Source organism: Oreochromis niloticus, linkage group LG4 (assembly GCF_001858045.2).
Source record: "Oreochromis niloticus isolate F11D_XX linkage group LG4, O_niloticus_UMD_NMBU, whole genome shotgun sequence".
In the NCBI taxonomy this organism is placed as follows: Eukaryota; Metazoa; Chordata; class Actinopteri; order Cichliformes; family Cichlidae; genus Oreochromis; species Oreochromis niloticus.
The window spans coordinates 23,746,300-23,770,822 of record NC_031969.2 but is presented as its reverse complement, the minus strand read 5'-3'; the positions used below and the strand labels follow the sequence as shown (position 1 = coordinate 23,770,822).

The 24,523-nt window shown below is 40.7% G+C and overlaps 1 protein-coding gene across 2 annotated transcripts in view; it reads right to left on the bottom strand.

Annotated features, from left to right (window-relative positions):
• The window catches only part of olfm2a (olfactomedin 2a), a 49,514-nt gene extending 25,777 nt beyond the window's left edge, over positions 1–23,737 (bottom strand). The window contains exon 1 of one of the 2 annotated variants that reach the window (XM_005468726.4): positions 23,315–23,737. In XM_005468726.4, coding sequence (XP_005468783.1) covers positions 23,315–23,371 — 57 coding nt within the window. In that variant the 5' untranslated portion in view covers positions 23,372–23,737. Of the gene's footprint in view, positions 1–4,224; positions 4,674–23,314 lie in introns of those variants that run through there. The other variant, XM_003442089.5, reaches the window with a different exon arrangement.
• Positions 23,738–24,523: the final 786 nt, after the last annotated feature.

Here is a 24,523-nt window from a genome sequence, read left to right as displayed (position 1 = left end):
GGCAGCGTAAAATTATCCTACTGGTAGGACGGTTTGCCAAAGTAGGACGTTTTGTCAGAGGACACCGTAAAATTTTCCTACAGGTAGGACGTTTTGCCAAAGTAGGACGTTTTGTCAGAACACCGGTCCTGCAAGCGCATCCAAGAATAACATGCAACTTGTTAGCTCAGAATTGTCGGTGAATGGTGAGCAGGGTCCGTTTCAGAAAGTGGGTTCTGTAGCTGTACTCAGTCTCTCTCCGTCTCCTCCCCATCATTAACCCCGTAGATTTAACCCAGTTTAGACTGACAAATATTTATTTTACCATCACATCACAATTCAAAATCACTGTGTTTAATTTGCAATTAGTGTATGGTCGTGTTTAACTTTTGCATGTCTGAGCCAGGGAAAGTTTTTTTTTGGTTAGAAAATCTGGCCCACCTTAGTGTGTAATTGAGTAGTCCTACATGGCCTTTTTCTTCTGTCATTTATGTCAATACATCAAATAAAATACTTTGATCTTATATTATTAGCTGTTGTTTATTTGCAAAGGTTATTCTCAACAGGGATGCTAGACAAAAACGGCGTTTTCTACAGACAGCCTAGCATACGCTCTCCACTTGCGAGTGAAAAAAGAAAAAGAAAAAACACCCCTTCCCTATTGGTGTTAGAGTTTACCATGTCAGCCAATCAAAAAAAATGATAAGGCAACATGTGACATTTGGTTGTTTAGGGAGAAGGGGAAGTTTTTAGGAGTGACACCCGTGACGGAAAGCGGGCGAGCGAAAGAAAGAGAGAGAGAGAGTTTTCATATGTGAGACATTAGTGACGTTTAGCGTGTTTGGAGGCTATAGTTAGTTTGTTGTGTAGTTATTGTTTTGTATTGTGTGTCAGTTATACTGCTGAATTTCATATTTGATCTAAAAAAGCTGTCAAAGGCAGATTCCAGTGTAAACGCTGTTCCCACATAGAAAACTGGACTGTTGCACCTCCAGTTGTCAGACCTGCAGGGTTTAGGCCTGTGCTGTTCTCCTCTGTCTTATACTGAACACAAACTACATGTTTTGGACTGGCACAAATAATTTGTGTGCCTTCTTATTTGATGCAGCACACCTGATTGTTCTGTAAATAGATTTAAATGGTTATATAAAAAACGCCTGAGGCCTTGGCTGCATTTTTAGGTAAATAGTACCATATAACTTTGTTGTTTGCAAAACTTGTGCATAATTTTTAGAAATGTACAATTTCTATTTGCATTTCAAGTTATGAAAATGATTCGTTAAACATGTAAAAAAATATAACTTTTTTCTACTCAGATTCTGAATTTTTTGTCTGAATTTAGATCAACTGTGCTAATATAGTATACCAAAATGAAAAAAATAACTCAAATTTCAGATATTTGAGGTTGTGCTGTAAATAATGATACCAAACAAGGCAAGAAAAACATATTTTAAAAGTGAAATATAGAAGTAAAATCAAAAGTAGTCAAGAACGGCCAATTATACCCGGGACCCCAGAGGGTTAAAAAAAAGACTTGAAAGGACTTGAAATTCAAAGTTTCGGACTTGGGACTTGACTTGAAAGTTGTCTGTCTTGACTTGCGACTTGACTCTGACTTGCTTGACTTTACTTGAGACTTGACTTGTGACTTGAGGATAAAGACTTGGGACTTACTTGAGACTTGCAAAACAATGACTTGGTCCCACCTCTGCTGTTTTCAGCTTTGAACATCGTGCTGCTTCTTTTACTTGAGTAGCATCACTTGTTTGTCTTGCCATCAGAAGATATATATGTTATACTAAGAAATTAAAACTCATTTTTACTCCACGCCTTTATGTCTCATAGACCAGAACTGGATAAATAACTATAAAAAAGTGCAGAAATTTATCAAATATACCCCTGGTATCTGCTGTGTGTTCACACAGCACTTTAAAAACATTTCTTTTTAAACGTATAACACTCTTTATGGATTAATAAATCATTTTACTATCATAATAAAAAAGATGATTTAGTGTGTACACTCTGTCTGGCAGGTTTATAGCTTAACTTGTCTTAGCAATTCTTTATAGCCACGCTTCTTCTGTGTAAGTGTTTCCAGGGTCTCGTCTGCTCATTAAGGAACATGGTTTTGCACTACACAGATGTGTACAAGCACCCAGGCAGTGTTGTGCTCAGTGCCATTACAGAAAGGCCCACATAAATTCAGTCAGCTGTGTTCTTGGATCAGCTGGTTAGCAGACAGGCACAGAAAGCAAGTGAAGCAGACTTGGAAAATAGCTCTGAGCTTAGAGAATATGGAATGCAGCATGCATGGGTGCCAGGGTGGGAAGCAGGCATGCAACAGCCACTGGCATGTTAGCACCAGAGTGTCACAAGACCACAGCTAGATTGTCTTTGATTCAAGCTCTAAACAATTTGTGAGTCATGACTGCTTCTAAGATCATCACAGGCAAAAGTCTCATTAATAGTGATGGGACTTTGAGGCAAGGTTTTACATTAAAGTTTTATTTGCTGCCATTGTTTATGAGCGGAGATTACCCCTCTCTCAAAGAGAAGACATTTCCCATCACAACAGACTGTTACACAGTAATAATTTGTGGCACCATCAAACGGGCTCATCAGTTTTGATAAAACTTTGATGAAATGAACTTCAGTAGCAACATTTCTCCTCCTTTGGCTGTGAATTAGGGCTCCCTCAAAGAAAACATCCACTCATGACTATTTATTGTATTTTATTGTATCCAGTCTTTTGAAATGCAAATGATTAAGCTTCTGATCTCAAATCTTGTTTGGAAAGAGTTTATTGAAAATAAACATGGCGATGTTTATTTTTATCCCATCTGATCCTGAGCAGAATGAGTTGGTATAGAAAAGAAATCAGTGATTAACTAAGCCGTAACCTCTGAGGAAAACTGAAATAATAGAATAATATAAAAGACTTATAATCCAAACATTTCTTATTCTGTAAGATTGCTGATGATTTGACTTTGAGTTCTGCTCTAAATTACCCAACATGTGCGCAAGTTGTTTGAAAGATTAACAGTTTGAAGCAAAATTTGCCAGGTGCTTGACATTTTCAAAAAAGATAACACTGTCTGAAAGTGTTCTTTAAAGGGGAAACATTTCCACTGGCACACCACTGCTACATTAGGAAGACATAAAGTGGTAGACTTGTGCTTTAACAAGCCACTTTACATCCTAAAACTCTTCTTACCACAGATGGACCTTCACCCCTGAGACAAGAATGTCTAAACATTCCGTGTGTACATATCTGAACGCACAAACACCGTCATGCACAAACATCCATGCAAAACCACACATCCAGATGGTCACAGACCTCTTGGGACTTTCAATTTCATTCTGTCTTTTTGAACAGACCAGAACATTTACTTAATGGGTAAGCTGTCATAAAAAGACACTCAGGATAGAGGAAAAGCGATCATTTACTGCAGATGAGCTGGAAAATATTACATTCATTTCTTTCTTTCTGTTTTTGTTTTTTCCCTGTCTGTCTCATTGTCTGCCTTGACTCATGAGAAAGAGACCATTAAGTGTAACATTATGCAGGCATTAACCACTAAAAGAAAAAAAATATCCAAAATAAATAAATAAACTGCTGTTTTATTTATGAAACACCTTAATTGTCCTTATGACCTTTCAGGATGAGGTCAGTGTTTAATTTGAGGAGATAACAATCTAAAAAGCTTAAAGATAGACATAGCAAGGGAGGAATAAGACATACTCAAAGCTCTCGGTGTTCCTCATCACCTCCTTCCCACCCTGGAGGTGACTGACAGATAGGATCAGCCTGAGCATCAGTCAGGACAGCTCTCTACCTCCTGTCACCCTGGCAAAAACATATGGTCTCCTGCAAACAACCACACTTGGACTGTCCGCCACTCACCATCACTCACAATCACAAGCCAACAATTCTGCATCATTATACTTATGACTCTCCCACAAACATATGCATCATTCATGCTTCACTGAAACATTGTTCTCACATGCATATCTGTCTCCATCGTCTCTCTGTTAACACAACGCGGGCTCTTTTATTCTTACTCGCGTCTTCACACGTCTCTCTGAAACCTCTCTTCTGTTTCTTCACTTTCTCCCTCTGTCTGCTGCTGTGTCACTCTCTTTAATCTGTCACATTCTCGCTTTCTTTCTCACATTCACAACAGCATGCTCAAACAAAAACACTGCACACACACTTGCAAATAAGCAAAAAGAATTAATACGCACGCTGACAATCCTTTCTGATGTGCCCCCTCTGGAGATGGTGGTCCCGTTGAGTCCCACCAGAGAGGGCAGTGTCTGAGACATCCAGTTGGTCACCATGGCCATGGTGCTGAGAACTGCCCCGATCTTTAGCATAGGAACGCTCATGTTTGCTTCCTGTGGGGCCCTGGCACAAACGGCCCAACAGCCAGCCCTGCCCTGCCCTTCCCTAGACCTCAGCTCCAGTCAACCCCACTCTGCCTCAGACAGCCTAGCCAGGGAACCAGCCAGTCAGCTTGTGCCTGAGCCTGAGCAGCAGCAGCACCCCCCAGAGCTGGTAAAGCACAATTACTAGACTCACACACCACTGTCTCAGTCAAAGGGATGGGCAGAGGCTGGTTAGAGGAGAGCAGCTCACATCCAAAAGCACCACACTGGAGCCTTCCCTCTCAGAGTGACTGCCTTAGCTTCACCCTCTCCCTCCCTCCCCCTCATTCTCTCTCTCATCTCTCTCTCACTCTCTTTCCATCTCTCTCACTTCCTTACTCTCCTCTTAGCTCTCTCCCTCTCTCTCCCCTCCTCTCTTCCTCAAGATGCAGAGCTGCGCATTGGCTGCCTCTCCGTCTCATCCCCTCCCAATCAGCCCTTCCTCTGTTCTTTCCAGCCCTGTTTTGCATGCGTGTATCCATTCTTTTTCCTTCCCCTCTCTTTCTCTGACATTTGCCTGTTCTTTTATGACTCACGTCTTGATGTGTGCACGCGTGCACTTATTTCTTAAGCAGAGAGATCTGAGACTGATTTCATAGGACTGATCTGTGCTCTATGTTAAGTGACATGTGAATGCCCAGGGCAACTGATTGCAGTGCTAGGCACAGGAGACCATCCTGCAGTTTCATCATCGTGTTTGTACTAAAGACAGGACTGAGAATGTAGACCAGTGGGTGTTTAGATTAAAAGGTTGGCTAGGGGCGCATCAGTGAATATGGGCAGGTGGTTTGGCAAAGTGGGAGACAGGATGTGGGAGAGATGCAGGTGCTCCAACCCACGGCTGCTTCTGACAGCTCATCTTTCATTCTGCTTCATGACATATCCTAAATTAGCCTGTAGCTTGTACTTTTAAAGGATCAATGTCTGAGTGATAAGCAACGCATCAAATTACACTAACTTCTTGACACTCACTGTGTTACTTTACTCTGATGTTACGTAGTGTAATTGCAAACATTTGCAAGAGGACTGCTTTTTCTCAACTTGGAATTTTGGCTTAAAGTTATAATAAACCTGAACTTTTTTACTCATCGTGATGCTGTAAGATGACCTGCTGAAAGAAGGATGCTTAGATTACTTCTCAAGTAGCAGAGTTTTATTGTTATAATAAAACAGAAGGTAAATCAGTATCAGATAGCTTACCAACTGTTTCTGTCTCATTTTACTGTCATTTCCCCTCAGGGAAAGTCTGGTTTGAGCCTGTGTCAGGCCAGACATCCAGCATGTTCTGAAGTCTAGACTGATTTCGTGGAAATGTTTTGTCTTTGAGATCATAGCTGCTTGAATTTGTCGCTCACCTCTACTGCCTAATGCAATGGACCAGATGGAGCGGTATGAAAATTGAACCATGTCTCAAATTTTTCCTTGAAGCCTTCTCACAGCAATTATTGGAAAGTTATTTGACGACTGGCCGTGCCATTTTATGCCCTAAATGATGACAGAATGGCCTGCTCAGGCAAAACGGCCAGGTCATCCCCTTTTCTTGCCTTCTTCCTGGTCTGCTGAGTTATTCATTTTGTCAGCCATGGCTGGGCTCCCCTTCCCAAACAGTCACATTGGGTGAATGATATGGGCTCCTCTGTGTGGGGTGTACAGTGAAGTGATAATCAGAAGAGACAGCTTTCTGAGCCCCATCCAAAACACGTCAGCCATCCTCAGCTCACCTGCTATTGCCTAAGTCGTGTTTGTTTGTGCCCTATATTTATGTGGCAACACTGACCCCTTGTGGTAGCCAGTGGAATTGTAAACAAGAGCCGTCAACATACAGCAGGTGATGGCCACTGCCTGTCGTTGTTATTGAGAAACACGGAATTTGATGGCAGGTAGCTGTCACCTTATGAAAATTCTTCAAGGAGATATGAGGGTGAAAGTGGCAGCACTGTTTAGAGTCACACTTTTCCATGTCTAACAGAGGTTTTAGTGAGAAAGGTAAAATGTAATGTGCATGATAGCACACGCACGCATTCACACATGACCGCGCGCACATACACATACATGCTTTCACCTGTTTCTTAAAAACGTTATTCTAATGGAGCCCACGGGCATTTAAAAAATACTCATGTATTCATCTTTCATTATTAAATTAATAATATAACTGTTTGCTTCTTATATGTTTTCTAACAAACTAGTTATATCTGTATTTATCTATGGATTATAATGTGCATATACAGGTCTCTAATGTAATTATATTTTTAGAGCTGAATATTTTTGATCAGTTTAATTTTATTTCAGAAGGTTTTGCTCACACATGGAGGTTGAGGGAAGCAATATTTTACAAATTCCCTTACTGTTTGCTTCCTTGAACACATCATCTGTAAAGCATGCAGTATTGGTCATATTCACAGGGGGGCAGCAAAGATTTAAGCATAGATACAGACATCTTTGAGTCTTTGTTCCGTAATCGAATGAGCAAATCTTCTCAGGTTTCTCAAAGAAAATCTGGTACCAAAGAAAGATGCCTGAGTGAAAAGGAAATTTAGGATGATGCTTAATATATATATAGATATAGATATAGAGATCAAACATTCAATGTGCAGATGTGGCAACTAGCAGAATTAAAATATATTTCACTTTGATTCGAAGAAAAAATCAATTTATTTGTTTTGTTCTTATTTTGTTTTTTGCTTGTTATTTTGTTTGTTTTTTCTTTTTTTTTTTGTGGCTCCAATTTGTGCAGTTTGACTGCTGAATAAGAGTTCAATAATGCATTATGCAATAGCAAGATAGCACAGAAAATGCTGAGAAAGTAAAAACACACACATTACTCTACACTTCCAAGGATGTTTTGACAGATTGCTGTTCCTAGCCCCTACTCAACAATTTCCATCATCAGAAAGACTGGCATCATGCCAATCTAAAGTAAAAACAAACTCTTAACCCCTCCTGTGAATGAAAATAAGGCAATATAGCTTCAGTTTTTCCACCATGTCATACTCAAAATTCAAACGTGCTTTCACAAAACCTAAAAAGGACATACACAGATAAAAGTAGTTATAATTTGTAAGTCTTTCTTCTTTTTTTTATCACAGACACATTTTTGCATCGAGCTCAAGCTCTGAACTTTCTATTTTCAGATCTCAAAATAAACCAAATTGGTATCATTTAGGTGAGTCCAAAGAAAACTGTTATTTCCATCAGCTGTAATTTATAGTTGGCAGCATGGCTCTCTTCTGGAACCTCCCCTTGCTTCCATGTGCATACTTGAAAAGCTGGATGTGGAGAAAGCAGCAGAAAGAGAGATGTGGCATTAGGTACATCAGATATGCCAAAGTTGGAGCTGTGGTGGTGGGTGGGTTGCAGAGCGGCCTGCAAATGCATAGTAATGGTGAGAAGGCTAAAGCAACCTAAAGAGCATGTCCTTTCTGAGATTTGCCAATTAGATGAGTAGAGGGCATCAACTGAGCCTTCAGCTGGTGTAGGCTGACACAGGTCTATGGCTGAGCTGGATTTAATGGCCTGCCTGAGCTATTGCTATGCTCAATTAAATAAAGTACTCTGTACTAGTTATGTACTGCTCAAGCAATTAAACAGAGCCCCAGACATTGTCGTATAATGTTCTCAGAAGTAATAGTCCAAATAGGTCAAACTAGCCATAAAATAGTGTAGTCCTGTAAGGTTATTGTGATGGCTGTTGTGGTGTGCAGACAGGTACAATAGAAATAGATTTGATATACATAACCTCAAACAGAGAAATCATTCATCATTCATTCTAAAGAATATTTTTTTTTAGATGAAAGATTATGGCTGAATAAAAATAAGTTTCACATGGGAGGAGTTTTCTTGGCCCTCTATTTTCTACTTTCTGAGTTCTAGCAGTGTACACAATTATGTATTCTTCAGTCTGACTTTTTTTAGTGACAGTAACAAAACCACATTGACTCTGTGCCTGCTAATTGTGCTGGTTAACAATATTGAAGGAGGCTCATCCAAGATCCAGCCTCATATCTTTTCTCCGACTTTTTGACTTTTGCACATTTATCTTGCTTTTTGAAGCATCACTCAATCAAAGTCCGCTGCTGATAAGTGGTGCTTTAGCTGTTGCTGTATAGATCATGTTTCCACTGAGCTCTTTAAAATTCTTTTCACAGACTATGGGTCATATGCCATCTTTTGTGACTAGATGGACTAAATAAATGATGGCAATAATGGGTGATGAGGACAATCTGTTATACTTCAAAGAATTCCAGCCTCTGCCAATCAACTGTCTAATCACAAAGTCTGTTGGCGGAACAAGCTTTTATTGAATATTAGCCAGAGAGGAAGTCAGCCATTTAACCTGTATTCATTTAATCCTTTTTGATTAATTTTCACGGCCATTCTATTCCATATAATTTTGACTCGAATAATTGGCCAGCATAATTTTCTGCATAACTCTGCTGTGTCATTGTCTGCAGTTTTTTGTCCCTCCCTTTTGTTCTTCGTCACTGTAAATTTTATATAGCCTTTAAGTACCCTCACTGTCTCCCTTTTGTTTCTCTTTGCCTTTTGGGCAATGAGAAAAGATGCACATGATGTTTTACTCTTGTTCTGGCAATACATACAATACTGTGGAGGGATGCATGTTGCGAAGCTCTGCAGCACAGTCACACCAACATGGCCTTGTGTTGTTATTATAAACATCTAAAAAAAAGAAGCCATTCTGCTCTTGCCTGTGGGTGTGGATATAAAGGGCATTTTTAATCAGTTCAAATGGTGAAGCTGCCCACCAACTACAGAAATGGAAACACTTGTGCACACCCATGGGTGGCAGTAGAGCGCTACAAAGCCCAGAGGCTATAGGGACAAGCTTTGGGTGAGACTACAATACTAGGGAACAGAAAGCACCAAGCACAAGCAACATTGTCACCCAGCACATATACACAGCCAGCTACAGATTCACAGCTAAAACACAGAACCAAATTACACCTCAGCTAATTACACAGACCTCTATCATCATGATGCAGAACTGTTATGACTGAAGTAGCAAGGCTTCGCAGAAATAAAGCCCCCGCCTGAGCTCTGAACGATAGCAGAGTCATCTGGCTCTAAGAATACTGGCTATTTTTCTGAGTCATAATTCATTAATTAGCTGATGGACACGGAGGCCCACTGCCTTCTAAATGTATCAAGATCAAAATCAGCTTAAACAAAGTGTGACCTCATTACCATGGCAACTATTTAAATCCCGTAAATAGGTTGTACCCCAAGGTTCAGGCCAACAGACACACTGGTATTTGCAACATGGAATGATTAATCTATTAATGGCTCCTGCAGGCCTCTGATTAAGGAAATTCAACTGGCGTTTTACATTTTACAGTAGTGACAGAGACCACGCGAGGACTGTAGTGTACACACGATTCAAGACTTGCATGCATAAAGTACAGAGTACACGCCCTTTTCTGAAGAATATGGTCAATAATTCAAGTAGTGAGCAATCACCAGAAATAAAGTAGGGCATTTGTTGCACTCTGGCCGCAGAGATGATTGACGATGATGAGTATGAATAATGACAGGATATATGATGCTTGCATACAGACCTTGCATGGGAGTCTGTTAATCTTGAACTTGCATCAGGGTAACTTTTAAGCTTAATTAATCTGAAGACAATTAGCTAACCTTAGGTACATACTGCCCGTGAGAGCTACAGTACAGCCCATTTAAGTGCGGGTGTGTTCACATATGCATGCAGAGTTTTGTGTGTGTATGTCAAGGCTTTTTCACATTTGTGTCCACTTCCATGAGCAACACCACTTTTTCTCCACTGAGCTGTGAATTTTTCTGCATTACCCTTTTATGGTGCTTGCGTGACAGTCCTGGTTAAGCCGTGCCATGCGGGTTAAAGTACATAAAACAAAACCAAGGAACATGACAGCGTTATCGACCAAGTGTCAGGCTAAAAGCGCTTAGCTAAAGTAAAGGTCGTGAACAGGTGAGAATTTGTTCTTCTCACCTGTGCTGTAGGAACGTGTATTAAAGAAAATTCATTTGGTAAGTGTGTCTGCATGGCTATATTGACACCAACACGATACCTTACTGCTGAGCTTATTCACTGTCTTTACAATATAGCCCAGAAATTCCATCTAATCAAGTCACAATGAAAGCAAGAAGATCCATCCACAGACAAAGCAAGACTGATGACTGAACACACATATCAGGCTCCAGAACCTTTAATATTCTCGACTGAGCTCACAGAATGGTTAAACGTACAGTAAGGTTTCAAGAAATATTGTGCAGAGAGTGAGTAAAGCATTTAAATCCAAGCCAACCTCGCAGACAATATTTCTCTTTTACCCAGCACACATGACACGAAAAAAAAAATCTTGTATAATATACCGGGTAGCTTTCTGAATATACTGCTGGAACATGCATTCAAATTTATTCACAGAAGAACTGATTGCTCCTGATTGCTCCCTTGATTACAATCCTAACTGTCTATGGGGGTTTATACAGTATTATTTGTAGGATACGATAAACTGTATGTGGTTGAATCTTAGATAGCTCAATCAGGCACAAGCAGGGTGCCACATTTTGCTTCGGGCTTGGTAAAAGAAAAGCCTTGATCAAACCAGTACACAAGGACTACATGTGGCAATCAGCAGCAATGCATTCTGCAGCCCAGCATGGCTCTATGTTCTGCCCCTTTTCATGCCATCATCACCAGCTGAATGTGACTCAGTGCAGCCCTTCCTGAGGCTTGATACGCCAGTTAAATTGCCCCCCTCCCCCCCAGACACACACACACAGCTACTAACACATATGTAGATGCATGCAGACATGCATTTAAGCTTACAGATACTGTAATACTATAGTCATTTTCTGGATATGTGACCTGTTTACCAATGCCCCACACACAGAACCAACAACAGAGCCCATACCACATATTGACCTTTTCTCCCAGCTAATCATGGATTCTCTGTGTAACATAGGGAAAGCTATTACTGTAAATGGAGTAATTACTGACAGCAATTTGGAAGTCTTCTTCACAACAGAAAGGTAACAAAAGCTCAAAGAAATCCTCCTAATTGAGACAGGCCCCCCATAACTACCTGCCTCTTCAAAACAGCCTTTACTGAACTTCATACAATATAATTTTTTTCATCCAGATTTTAACTTGTCTTCCTCTGAGTGTTAGAAACCCTTAGATATTGAACCACTTTAAGACATCTCAGTTGATAAAATACATGTAATTGACATACATTTTTGCTGTTTAGTCTTAAGAGCATTTTCAAATCTGCTTTGGCATGCAGCATGAGCGCTATTCCACCGTCTTATCATTTTACTTTCAAACTGCTTTGTTTCATTAATGTTCTGTTCATTTTTGTTTGCAGTAGAGCTGGTAGCTATTCTTAGATAGCATGTATCTAGTACCTTGTTAGATGACCAAAGAGACAGCCAGTGGACAAAGTGGCTGTGTTTGGTCTTTGTCTGAGTCATTGTTTACAAATGTCACCAAGTCACAAAGTGAAGGTATCACAGTGATTAGCTAAGCACCGTGGTAGGTTACACAAGAGGAAACTAAGCCAAAGATAACCGTGGAATCAGACAAAAAGGTTATAAAGGAAACTGTGATGCTAATGAGAGGCAGAGAGAAAGACAGCAAGACAAATTAAAAAGGAGGGAGAAGGGTGTAAGATGTATTTTGAAGCTCCCTGAGGTGATGAATTTACATCTTTGTCGGTTTTCTGCCATGTCTGCAACAGTGAAACTAACAGGACCAGAGAGGAGTGGTGAGGTCTTGCCAATTATACTTTGGTTTGCTGAGAGATTGCAGCAGTCAGATACTAAAAAAAGAAAAGAAAAAAAAACATGCTTGACATAGACGAGGAGCAAACAATGACCAGAACCTAACAGCTATGTACCGTATATTAGTAATTAAGGGACAGAACCAGCCTGCAGTCTTGTGTCCAACCTCTTTGTCAGAGCTCACATTGAAGCCTCCATTTGTATCCTCTGTCTTCAGGTCATTAATGCTCACAGAAGCTGTAACATTTAATTAGGGAGACATTATTAGTACAACACAGGCCCAGTGTGCAGCAGAGAGAAATCCCCAAACAGCCCCTAACTGAATATTACATTTACAGCCACATGGAATTATGAGGGTAAAGGTTAGCAGAAACTTGTAGATAAACAAATTAGCTTGTCACTTTATACTTTTTTGAGTTGGGGAGAAGAAAGCCTGGGAAAAAAAGGCTCATTAGAATAAATAAACAGTCCTGTAATAGCCTGTGTTCTTCCTTTGCCTTCCTCCAACTCCCTGCCGATTTCAGCCATATACTATAATCTGCAGTGTCTGTGCTGCACATCAAAATGAGGAGCCACTGATCCATTCAGTGATTACACAAACAAGCAGACAGGAAAATATCAGCAAACTGCTGAAAATTGCAATACGGTGCAAAAATGAGAAGTTTGTACAAATATTATAAAGAGGTAATATTGTGTGGAGTTAGTCAAGTGTGAGATGAGAAGATTGGGTGAGTTAAGTGAGTGGGAAGGTGTTAGTGGGAGGAAGGTGGATAGGCCCTAATGGTAAAGAGTAGTTATAAAGTCTTCTGCTATACCACATGGGACATTAGTCTGGATCTCTCAGCAACAGATGTGATGTTTAGCAGTTACAAAGCCGTAAACTAATAACTGTAGTAGCATTTGCTATGTTACTGTCTCTAGTCAGTTCTTCTTCAAACATATGAATTACACTGCAGGATTTATGTGAGTTTATCTGCGTGCTAAACAAAGACAAGCAGCTTTGTGGATTTGTCTGCAGAAACTCTGTTGATGCAAGATGTTGTGCAGCCTGCGTTTCACAATGAAGACACTGCAAGATCTGCAGTGCTTAATAATGACACTCGTGAGTGAATGTCTGCGTGCAGATAGGATATGAGAAAGGTCATTCTTTGCACTAATTTTCCATGCAGCACCAAGCACCACCTTTCTTTGCTAATCGATAACATAATTACTTTCATTGGTGGTCTTTAGGACATGGCAGTCTCCTACTTCACTGCTCGATCCTCATTGGACAAACCATTGTTGACTTTTAGCTGACTGCCATGGGTAAAATGCATTCAAAATAAGATCTACCCTTTAAACAAAGGAGTTTCTAATAACAGGGAAAAAAATTCTGGAGATATTTTTTCTCCTCATAGATTAAATCATTCATTTAAATTTTAATGACACCCATGCAGGGACCCACCTCTGAACAACAACTGAGTGTTTGTGTCATTTTGAAAAGGAAAGACTTATGAATAAAGATGGCCCTTCCGAGATGCAGTCAATAATAATTACATTTTCTAATTTCCTTGATCATTTCCATTTCTAAGCAGTTACCAAAGTCCAAATCCTTTATGCATAGATTTTTTTTCCTCATTTTTAAATGACGTCTAAATTTACCAAATTATATATGGGCACAAATCGGTTAGTTTTACTTTGAAAGGAGTCCCACAGTTCACACGTAATACCCTCCTTCTGGGCTGTTTGGAAAAGATTAACCCTGATTTTAAGTATGGCAGCTGCAGATATTGATCCAGACACGCCAAATAGAAAAATGTGGATGACGTGTGAGATGTATTCTGCTGTGAAGATACTTGCACCAGCTCATTGCAAGCTGTTACTCTCACTGAGAAGAGTAAGAGATGAGAGCTGGGCCGAGAGGGCCAGTAGCCTGAGGCACTAAGGCGTAAAGAGAGAGACCTCTCCTGAATACCTATTCATCACATCACCATTAGTGTGGCTAAAGCACTCAGCTCTGCTGCTCATACCATATAACAAGAAATACTGCATTAGATCCCATTTCATAGTTTGACATGACTATCACTGCTGCCTGATACACAGCAGTACTTCAACCTGCTTGCTTTTCTCACCTTGTTATGCAACGAGATACAGACATAGTTATCATGCAGCTCATCTACACACACACACACACACAGGCATCCACACACACACATAAACTCAAAAGTAGACAAACAAGTACGGACTCTAATCATCATGAGAGCAGGTTTTTATCAGAGCATGGCGCCTTTTTTTCCCTCCTCCGACAAAAATGCCACTCTACATCATATTCTTGTCACATCTTGTCTGTCAACACTCATCCTTCCATCCTGCTGCTTCCTGTGCCTCTCCCTCCCAAGCGACAGGATGCACATGTCATTGTTTTGTCATGGTCATGGCCGTATTGATTAAGCGATGTGAAGCTAATTAAAGACAATCTGCAAAAGAGTGTCGTTGCCAGTGAGGGGAATAAAATCACAATGACAAAGTGGTAGGCCTCTAATTATTATTCTCCTTCTCGTTCAAGATGCGAGAGATAAAAACCCTGCAGACACAGTCGTAAGGCTCCCTCTGACTATTTCTCCTTCTGTCCCTGCTCACAGTCTGAGTTTTCATTTTCAGTAACTCTACTCTGTCTTTCACTGTCTTTTCAGTTTCTCTCTCTCTCTTTCTATCACACACTCACTTACCAGCCATGCTGCCCTGCTCAGCTACTCCACTGGGCACTAATTCAAACTCAGTTCACATCCTTTCACTTTGTACTGATACTGCCCACCAACCCTGATCAACACAGCAGCTTTAGTTCACAGCATCTGTCTACAGTGTGTGTGCCTGTGTGGCAAAAACGTATGCATGCACACTATATGGTCTCGGTTATAGTGGATTAGCTTTTGGAACTACACTTTTTCCTACACACACACACACTCACACACACAGAGTAGCTTTAATATAATTTAGATGCAATATGCATACGCATTTCCAAGAGTATTGCTAAGGGACAAGAGGGGGGAAAGGATGCTTTCTTTTCAGTACTTGAAGTACATTTTGTCCTTTGTGCAGGATGTCTTCGTGTGTCTGAGACTGCCATTATTTTTTTTTTTTAAAGAAAAAGATGAAAACATTTTTGTTCGAAGTTAACAATCACAAATATATCAGATGCCATGCATTCATGGATCCGACTCACTAACTGAAGAAAAGTTGCTTTGCTCTAACAGGCTTATCTAAACCTAAGCTTTCTAATCTATTATAAATGGCTGCAAAAATCCCAGTGTTACATCAGTTTCCTACAGCATTGTGTTATCCATGACCCTACTTATTTCAGGGCATTCAGCAGTGTCATGAAATAAAGCAATGTCCTGTGCATATCATAGTTCTTGGTTAATATATATTCATTTTTTGGTTTTTAGCTGCATCATGGTCTCTACTTCCAGATGTTGCATTCACATCCAGTACTGCGCACTAATGTGTCCATGTATGTTTTATAGAGTTGGAGAAATCCTGGGGGTTTAGGCTCAGCTATCATAATGTAATGCAAGCTGGAGTTCCTTCCACTGGATCATCTTGTTATCGCCCCCTCTCCTGCATGTAGTGTCTTTATCAAAGGACCTTTCTACCTTGCTCACCGTGGGGCTGCAAAGAGCAGCATTGCCAGCCTGCTTGATATGCAGCAGTGTCTGGTCGCTGCTGGGCTCCCACGCCTCCCTGACTGGAGCCTTTAAGCCCTGGCGCAGTCAGAGAGAGTGAGTCTCCCTCATCAATGGCCCTACTGAGTGGCTGTGACAGTGCCACGTGGAAAACACATCGATTAAATGGTTCCTCCTGCCTTCTACTTCCTCCTCTACTGTGCTGCATAGCTCTCATCCTTCATTACCCAAAATGATCACCCTGCAATTGAGTTAGCTTTCAACATGGGAAGCAATGCTGTCACAGTCACACATGGCGGCGAGCAGACGATTCGATGGAACAAAGGTAGCAGGGATCACGAGAAGTAGAAGCAGGAAGAGACAAAAAACAGAAGAGATGAAAGGGAAGTGAGAGAGAAGACGAAGGATAGCACAGTTTGAGCAGTTCAACCAACATTTACTCTGTCACTTGTTTATCACCCCTCATTTAGTGTCAGTTACTGCTACAGCTCTCTGCTTCATGCGATGAATGTCAGCAATTAACTAGGACGTTCAAAAGGAAAACAAAATCCACGCCTGAGAATCTGACGTGAAAACCAACCGCTTTTAAAAGAAACAAGTTTGTATGTTGCCTAGCCATATGAGCGAGCAGGTAGAGGCACAATCTGTGACTGGTGTTTTTGAATGCACAACACTCCTTGATGTGTTTCTTCCGATAAAAGTGAAGAGATGTAAAGAGCAACGTTCAAGTAGCAGCTTGCCCAATCTGCTCAGTCTTATGAAAGCTTTTGTATCAGAGCGGGAAGAGGAGCTCTAGGCGCAACAGCCATATTTATATTCCAATCTTCTACACAGAAACCCACATTGCCAGGCTCATAAAAGATTCATCGAGCAGGGGAAAGCAAGGTCGTACAGAAAGCTGGTCAGGAGGTGCCTACTGCAATGCAAAAAAATAAATAAATTTTTAAAAAAAGAGCCGACTGGCACACACAAACCCACACTCACGTACACCCCAAAACACTGGGTCACTCCCATAGTGACTGTTACTAGGGCTACATGTGTTGTTATCCTTATTACAGGCAGCTGTGTGTTCAGCACTGACCAAATGATCAAGCACGTCTGTGCTCTAATTGGCATCTGTCACTTAGACCATGCACTTCAGCAGCCTTAATAGCTTTAGCCACGTTTGTTTGAATCGATTCTGTGCATTGTCTGGCTCTTTGTCTACTGTGGATCCGATTGCTGACATGCTTGGAAACTAGAGCGCAAAGGCGAGAGAGAAAAGGAGACAAAGACAATGTGTATTTGTGAGAAGAAAGAGTGTGCGTAGAGGTGCATGTGTGTCTGTGCTGGGTGTTGTCAGAGAAATGTCACTCTTGCTTAGAGTCACAGACATAAACCTCTGGGAGTCCTGCACCCTCCAGCACACTCACACAGAAGGAAAGAGAGAAAGTGGGGTAGAGAATGCGATATAGGGATGATATTCATCCCACCAGTCAAGCCGATGCTTCTATACTCTGTCGACAGGAAGCATACAAATAACATCCTATGCATTATATTAGCAGCCAGAACGTTTTGAGAAATTATTTATGCATGAGTCAAACATTGTAAATTCTGTAAAAGAGAGATCAGGAGTCAAGGAGGGGGACGTAATTTCAAAATATAATACATGCAATGCTATTTTTTTAGGTCTCCTGTATGATTTTTTTTCTTTTAAATCACCCACTTAGTTGTTGGTTAAATGTCAGGTTAACCAACCATTTAGTAGAAATAAATGGTTGAAATGAGAAAGCTAAGCTTTCTAATAGTGATTGCAATCTGTCCTCCAGTCAGACAGCTTGGTCCATGTGAATCCTAATGGTCGTTATAGAACAGCAGGCGGCTGGATTTTCAACACGACAGAAAACAGCAATAGAGGTCATTTAGGGCCCGCACATGCCTTGAGCATATGTAGTGGACAGTTTGTGACTCGGAATGAGTAAGCGGTCATTTAAAGTGAAACTAAACTGTAATGTTCATCTGATGCTGGCAAGCCCCTTTTCAAGTAATATTTAAATGTCTGCCAAGTCTGCTGAAGGTTTTACAATGCATATTTTTTGGTTTGGCAATTGCAAAAGCAAACAAAACAAACACATAACCTATGAAAAAAGTTATTCCATATGAAGAGGTATGGCCAAGCTTATGCTAGCTCTACCTCTGGAGGCAATCATGACAGGGAGGCAGTATTAGTCTGAGAGTCAGGCCACTGACCTCACACGCTTCTCTACTCAGCAGTGCACCCGTTAACCAATTACCATGCAGACCACTGCCTGCCTGTGAGGCTCATCCAAGGCATCGCAGTAGTAAAATCAGCTACCCGTTTCACTTTGTCATTGAGACACACCTCAAATAAACTCCCCAGCATCATCACAACCTAAGTCACCCAGGAGTGAGTTGTGAACAAAATGATGAAGAGCAGGTAAATCATCATTAAGAACACAAAAAGCACGTTAACCTTCCTTTATCTGCCCCTGCACAGTACTTGATCTAAATATAACCGCCACCATTCACAGCTGTCCCAACTTTCAACTTTAATTTTACAACTCACTTGCTCATAGTGGGGTCATCTGATTGCTGTGGTTTTTATTGTAGGGTCTTTACCTTACAATATAAACTGAGTTGAGCTGAATTTAAGTTTTAAAAAAAAGTCTTACAGCAAAAAAGATTGGTAACCTCTTCAAGTCCTGATTTCCATTCTTAGTCGTGAATCCATACAGTGTCGGTGCTTGTGAAGATTATTTCTCCCTGCAAATGCGCTCACACACACATAAAAACGCCTCTGATGATGAAGTAGCAGGCTACATAAAAGCACATCAAACATTAAGATGAGGGAGTGAACAGTGGACAGCACAAAGGCTCGATAGCTCTCAGTGCATCAGCCCCTTTCTTAAGCAGTATCTCTTTTATAAAACAAATCTCTCACACAATGTGGTATCATTATCGTGCACTAATTCAAGCCCTACCCTAATCAGTCATGACACAAGCACATACTATTCAATCTCTCCAAGCAGCAGTGAATCAGATATAACGCAACCTCATTATCTGCGGCTGATTGTGAAGCAGCACCTTTGTATATTGATGGGGAGCGCATGAAAGTGGATGCACAGAGGCTAATATAACCCTGCCTGCTCACTTACTCACCCACATCATGCTAAACATGATTGCTTCTGACTCACAGGCAACACAGGTATTAGTTCACATAGGTAATTATGTGGTGTTTTATTCAAGAAACAGATGAAATTTACAGTAAACTTACATATTGTTGCCATGTAACGCAAAATATGTCTTTAAAACCACATTTTTTTTAGCAGTGAGTCAATTGACTCATCAGTTATGTGTGAGCTACACCCATACTATGTAATGCTCTTGGCGTATGAAGATATATCTTTGTTGCTGGTTGACCTTCTAATTACATGGGCTTGTGTGGTCATGCAGTGTTAATAATTCATTCAAGCTCTGGAGCTGTCTAGTCCAGCAAGGTGATTTTATCAGCTGTGTCTTTGCCTCTCGCTGGCAGATTTACACCCATGCTCCTGCAGCTTTTCATTTGTTTAATTCTCTAGGTGGAGGTTATGATGCGGCTTGGCAGAGCACACTCTGTCCAGCATGCTACTTAGTGTCCTTCTTCCTGGAAAACATAGATTCACATCTCTATTCTTAGAACATTATCCAGCTACACGTCTGTTTTCTCAACATTTATATAAACCTTTACCTAGTGAGTTCTCTGATATGATGGCAATGGGAGAATTTCTATAAAGAAATTTTTCTGACATGCATTTTTTTTTCTTAGATTTCTGTGTAATAGGCTTTTGGTGTGGAGACGAGGATGAAGATTTAACATGGCTCGATCACGTTCGTGTCTAGGGAAGGGTTTTTATTATGATCATGCAGCTTTGCTCTCATTCAGCTGGCACCAGGCAAAGCCATTTTTTTTCCAAAGGGTCAATGCCAGGGTGGTGGACTATTTAAAGCTGTCTCATGTGGACATTCGCCAACCGAGCTTTTTGTCCTGCCTGACTGAATGAACAAAGGTCTGTCCTTTTTGTCCTCACATGTAGAAGCACTGTAAACAGCTTTACATTAGGTCATCTTACAGCATTATCGTTACTGTTTTTTGCACTTGTGTTACTAAAAGCATCTAGTTTCTCTGACACTTATGCTGCATTGCTAAACTACTGTATAATTAGCTCAATGTAAATAAACCTAATGTTTGTGCCAAATGATGTTTTAAACAGCAGCCTGATTTACAAGTGCTTGCTCTGTTACACTGCTCGCATTTCAGCTATAAATTGGCCCTGGCTGGGCAAGTTCCTCCTACAATCATCACACCAAACTAGAATGAGGAAACACAATTTAACAAGGTCTTACAGGGTAGTATTTTCAAATTGGTTGTTTATCATGATCACTGGTGAGAGAAGGGATCAAGCAAACTACTGAAAAATCTAGCCAATTGCTTACACAGGCTCCTGTCTCCCTCTTTGAGAACGACAAGGATTTCTCCCCCAATGCACTTTGTGTCTCGACAGCAAAACACCAAAGCAAATGTTCATTTCCATCAGTCTCAACCGCACTATTATCGGCAGGCTTCAAGGTGAGGAATCTTAAACCAATAACGGCATTCCTCTGGCACTTACTCACTCCTCTGGGATAGAAGTGCTTGTATTTACTTATTTATTTATTTATCAATTTATTTATTTTCCTTGCCCCCAAACCCTAAGAGAGAAAGTACATGAACCAATCAGTACGCCTTAAACAGTAATTGTGCCGCTCTAGAAAATGAAACAAATAAATCATTTGTTTAATTGGAACAAAATACACATTACATCCCCATCAGGCTCCTTGCATGCTTTTTAAAAGAGCTTGATTGTCGAGCAGGAATCTACTATTCCCTTTAAGTCTTTGATTGTAACATTAAAGTTATATCTATTGATGAAGAAGTCACCTTATTATTCATCTTTACTTCAATTCAATAATTCATTATGATTAATTTATTCGAGTAATTTTTCAAGCTGCAATACATTACACTCCCTATCTTATTAATGATGAAACAAACTAAGTATACAATACATGCAGTATCACATATTGATGTATGGTCAATCCTAGCACTTGATTGAGTGTACCTGTATTCTGTCATGCGTCACTTAGTGTGCACATTATAGCAAGACATCTGTGCCAAGGTCAAACAGGTGCCCACTTATATCAGTAGCACTAAGGACCCCTGGGCTTTATGGGTACTTAACAAACACACGCAGTGAACGAACAAGTGCATCTGTCTCATTAAAGCTGTCTAAATATTTCATAAAAGCTTGTGTTGAAACTGTGACTGAAGCTGACTGTGGATATGAGCTCTGCTGGTAGGGAGTGTTATCCCCGTTGCAGTACATATGCAAGAATTCATCAATACTTTATGTTTGCAGTGCAATCTTAAGAAGATGGGCGGTGTCATATTTTCTTTCAAACCTTTCAATATTTAATGTAAACACTTACAACAAATTGTCCCCCAAAGGCAGCTACTATATAAACCCACTGAAGAAGAGGTTGAAATATGAAACTGTATCATCAGTTACGTTGTCAGGATCACATTTGCAAGTGTTTACCATTTATTGAAGTGCATCTGTGATGCCGTGTGAGTATTTGTTAAACAGAGAAAGTTGTGTAATTTACAAATTTTCTCCAATTTTGGCCAATTTTTTTGGTTTGGATTAGAATATATCAGTTTTTACTCCATAATTAAGCATCAGGGAAGTTTAATCATTCTGGGGTTGTGCTTGAAAATAAATGAGAGTTTTTCACCTTGTTGGCACTCTAGGAGATACACAGTTCTCCTCTAATAACATCTTTGCTGTACATGCTTTATTTTAAATCTACCAAACAAGTGAATGGCACATCTACTCATCTCCTATAGATTGAAAACGCACAGTAGCTTTAGCTCCTTTTACAGGTCAATTGTAATTGTTTACTCGGCTGGTAAACATAAATGAGTGATGTATGTGACCACACATGGCTAATGCAAATGCAATACGAAATATTAGTCAATCTGAACAGTTCCAACAATATACTGCATTTTACAATGATAATTGACAGCTAAATGGAGTAACAGGCTGTGCTCATATGTGAGATGAAAAGTCCATTAGTTTAACAGTTTACATTTACTGCAAATACCTAAAGAGCCATTCTGAAAAAGAAATGCAATCGAAGACAATGTAATAGAGAGCTGATGCAATTCTATTATCCATGAGTGACGGCCATATTATTCACTGTTATTTTTCATACCATTTTAACGTCGAGTATTTCACTGACCTTGTTAATGCACATATATTCCGTTTCATTTGATCTTTGGTGTTCTATCTGCAAGACCCTGAGGCCTCTCGATGGCCTTTGCCAAATGGTGATACTCACCTCCAACGTATAAGGAGGCGCTGTCTTGGGTGCTAAATTGACTCAGACTGCCAGTTTTAACTGAAGGCGCGACGCAGCGCTGTCCACGGTCCTGAATATAGCTTGGCTTGTGTCTAAAGGTATAAACGGCGCTGACCTACAAGGACCGTTGGCTAGTTTGTGCGATCCTAGAAAATGTGGAGAATTGTAGCTGGCTTCTCTGTAGACGTTACACTTTCTAATCCATCTGAGTTATGCTCATCACTGCACGTATGTTGACCAGCTGAACCCCTGCAAGTTCAAATGCTCTTGCCTTGGCCGAAAGCTTTTCTGGGTCAAATGATTTACCGTCCTTCACTTTAATTTACAAGTGTCACATCAAAGCTCGTCATTTTTCCAAACGGGCACGGCTTTTCTCGAGTGTCATACACGAGAGCACGCCACACAAGCAGGCACACGTCCCCAGGAACTACAACCATTTGTTGGCGCTGGTTTGGTACAGTATAGTAATTACTCATGTCTTGCATTCACGGCCACAAATCACACTTCGTTGCCTGACGCTTAAACAGCGCAATATCTGATTCTCGGTGAGCCCCGGGACTCCTCTGTCACTGATGTAGAGGTAGATAGGAAGATCTGTAAACAACGACCTCCAGGGCATCAAAAGCATCAGAGCGCCGACAAATCAATTAATATACTGTCAAGGGGAGAGGGTACTTTATGTATTCTTATCATTCCCTTAAGGCAGTGACTATAAATCGCATGACGATATTCTTTTTTATGTGTAAGGGCTCTACGTGGATATGCCATCGACTGTTACAGCCCTTCTTATTGTTATACTTGAACTTTCTCCCTATGTTTCAGTAGCATAAAAGAATGCATACTGAACTGCGATATTTTCGGATTAATAGGTCTTCGCAGTCATTTAACATATTTTACCTTCTTTGAAATTGCGATCTTGTTCCAATCAAAGCGTTGGTTCACAGGTATAATGTCAATTTTGAGATTCGTAAATAGGTGCTTCAGGAACTTTTGAGCAATGCTTATTCATCGCATGCATGCGTCCTTACCTCACCGGGCATGACAGCTAACATCACAAGTAGGAACATGGCACTGAAGAGATGCATTCTTGTCGAAATGTTCGCGTCCCAGCCGACACCGGTTCCGGCAGCTGTCCCTCCGTGTTTTTTTAATCGTTACTGGGGCGGTTTCTTCACATACAGAGGGATTCCTTCAATGCTGTGTCGGCTGTGCGCCACCAGCCTCATCACCGGGACGCAAGGCAGCCCTCTGTGGTTCGGTAAAGCGACCAGTCGCGTGTTTTTGTGGAGCATAGACAGTTTTGCGGGAAGCGTATGCTGCACCTCCTATCTCTGAGAAGGAGAGAAAGGAGGGGAGAGTGAGAAAGAGAGAGAGCGAAATAGAGCGCAAACTCCTGAGATGCTGTAATGAGTCAAAGTGAACAGACAGCGGTCCCCTCCGTCCTGCAAAATAACTGCGACTGAGCGCCAGGAGCTTGGGGGGTGGGGGGCCAGAGGTTGGAAGGTGACTGCTGTGCTTGCAAGGTGCCGACACTAGGAGCAGCACGTCTACGTGCCAGGAGTCCAGAGAACGAAGTACCAATCTTTGATGCAGCCGAGGTTGGCTGTGCACCTGTGTGTGTGTGCGTGTGTGATAGATAGATAGATAGATAGATAGATAGATAGATAGATAGATAGATAGATAGATAGATAGATAGATAGATAGATAGGACCTTAAGAATCCGACATTTAGCATTAGTAATGTCTTCCTGCTCATTATGAATAATAGGTAGAAAGGCTGTTAGATCAACATTAATACCATCAATTCAGCCCTGACATATATCCAATTACAACATGCCAAAACAAAGGGATTCTCTTGGGTTTAGGAAAATGATAAAGATTATTATTGTTCCGATTACAATGAAGATAATGAATGCTCCAAGCTTTATCCAGTCAATTATCCAAGAGATAATTGACTGATTCTGCTGACATTCATTTAATACCTATTGTCCGAGCCAGGTGAAGATTAGAATGGGTGTGCACACAGCTTCTTTGGCATGTGTTCATGTAAGCTGTGACAGGCTGTGTTTGCGATGGTGGTGATGGTGAAGCTTTCATGGGTATAAAAAAAGGTATATTTTTCAACCTCTGCTTCCATCTTGTCCTCACCTCTTAAAGATGTTCTGGCTTAAAACCATCTTTGAGGTAAATGCAAAATGTGTCATCTGTGGCTCTGGAATCTCTTGACTGACTAAAGCT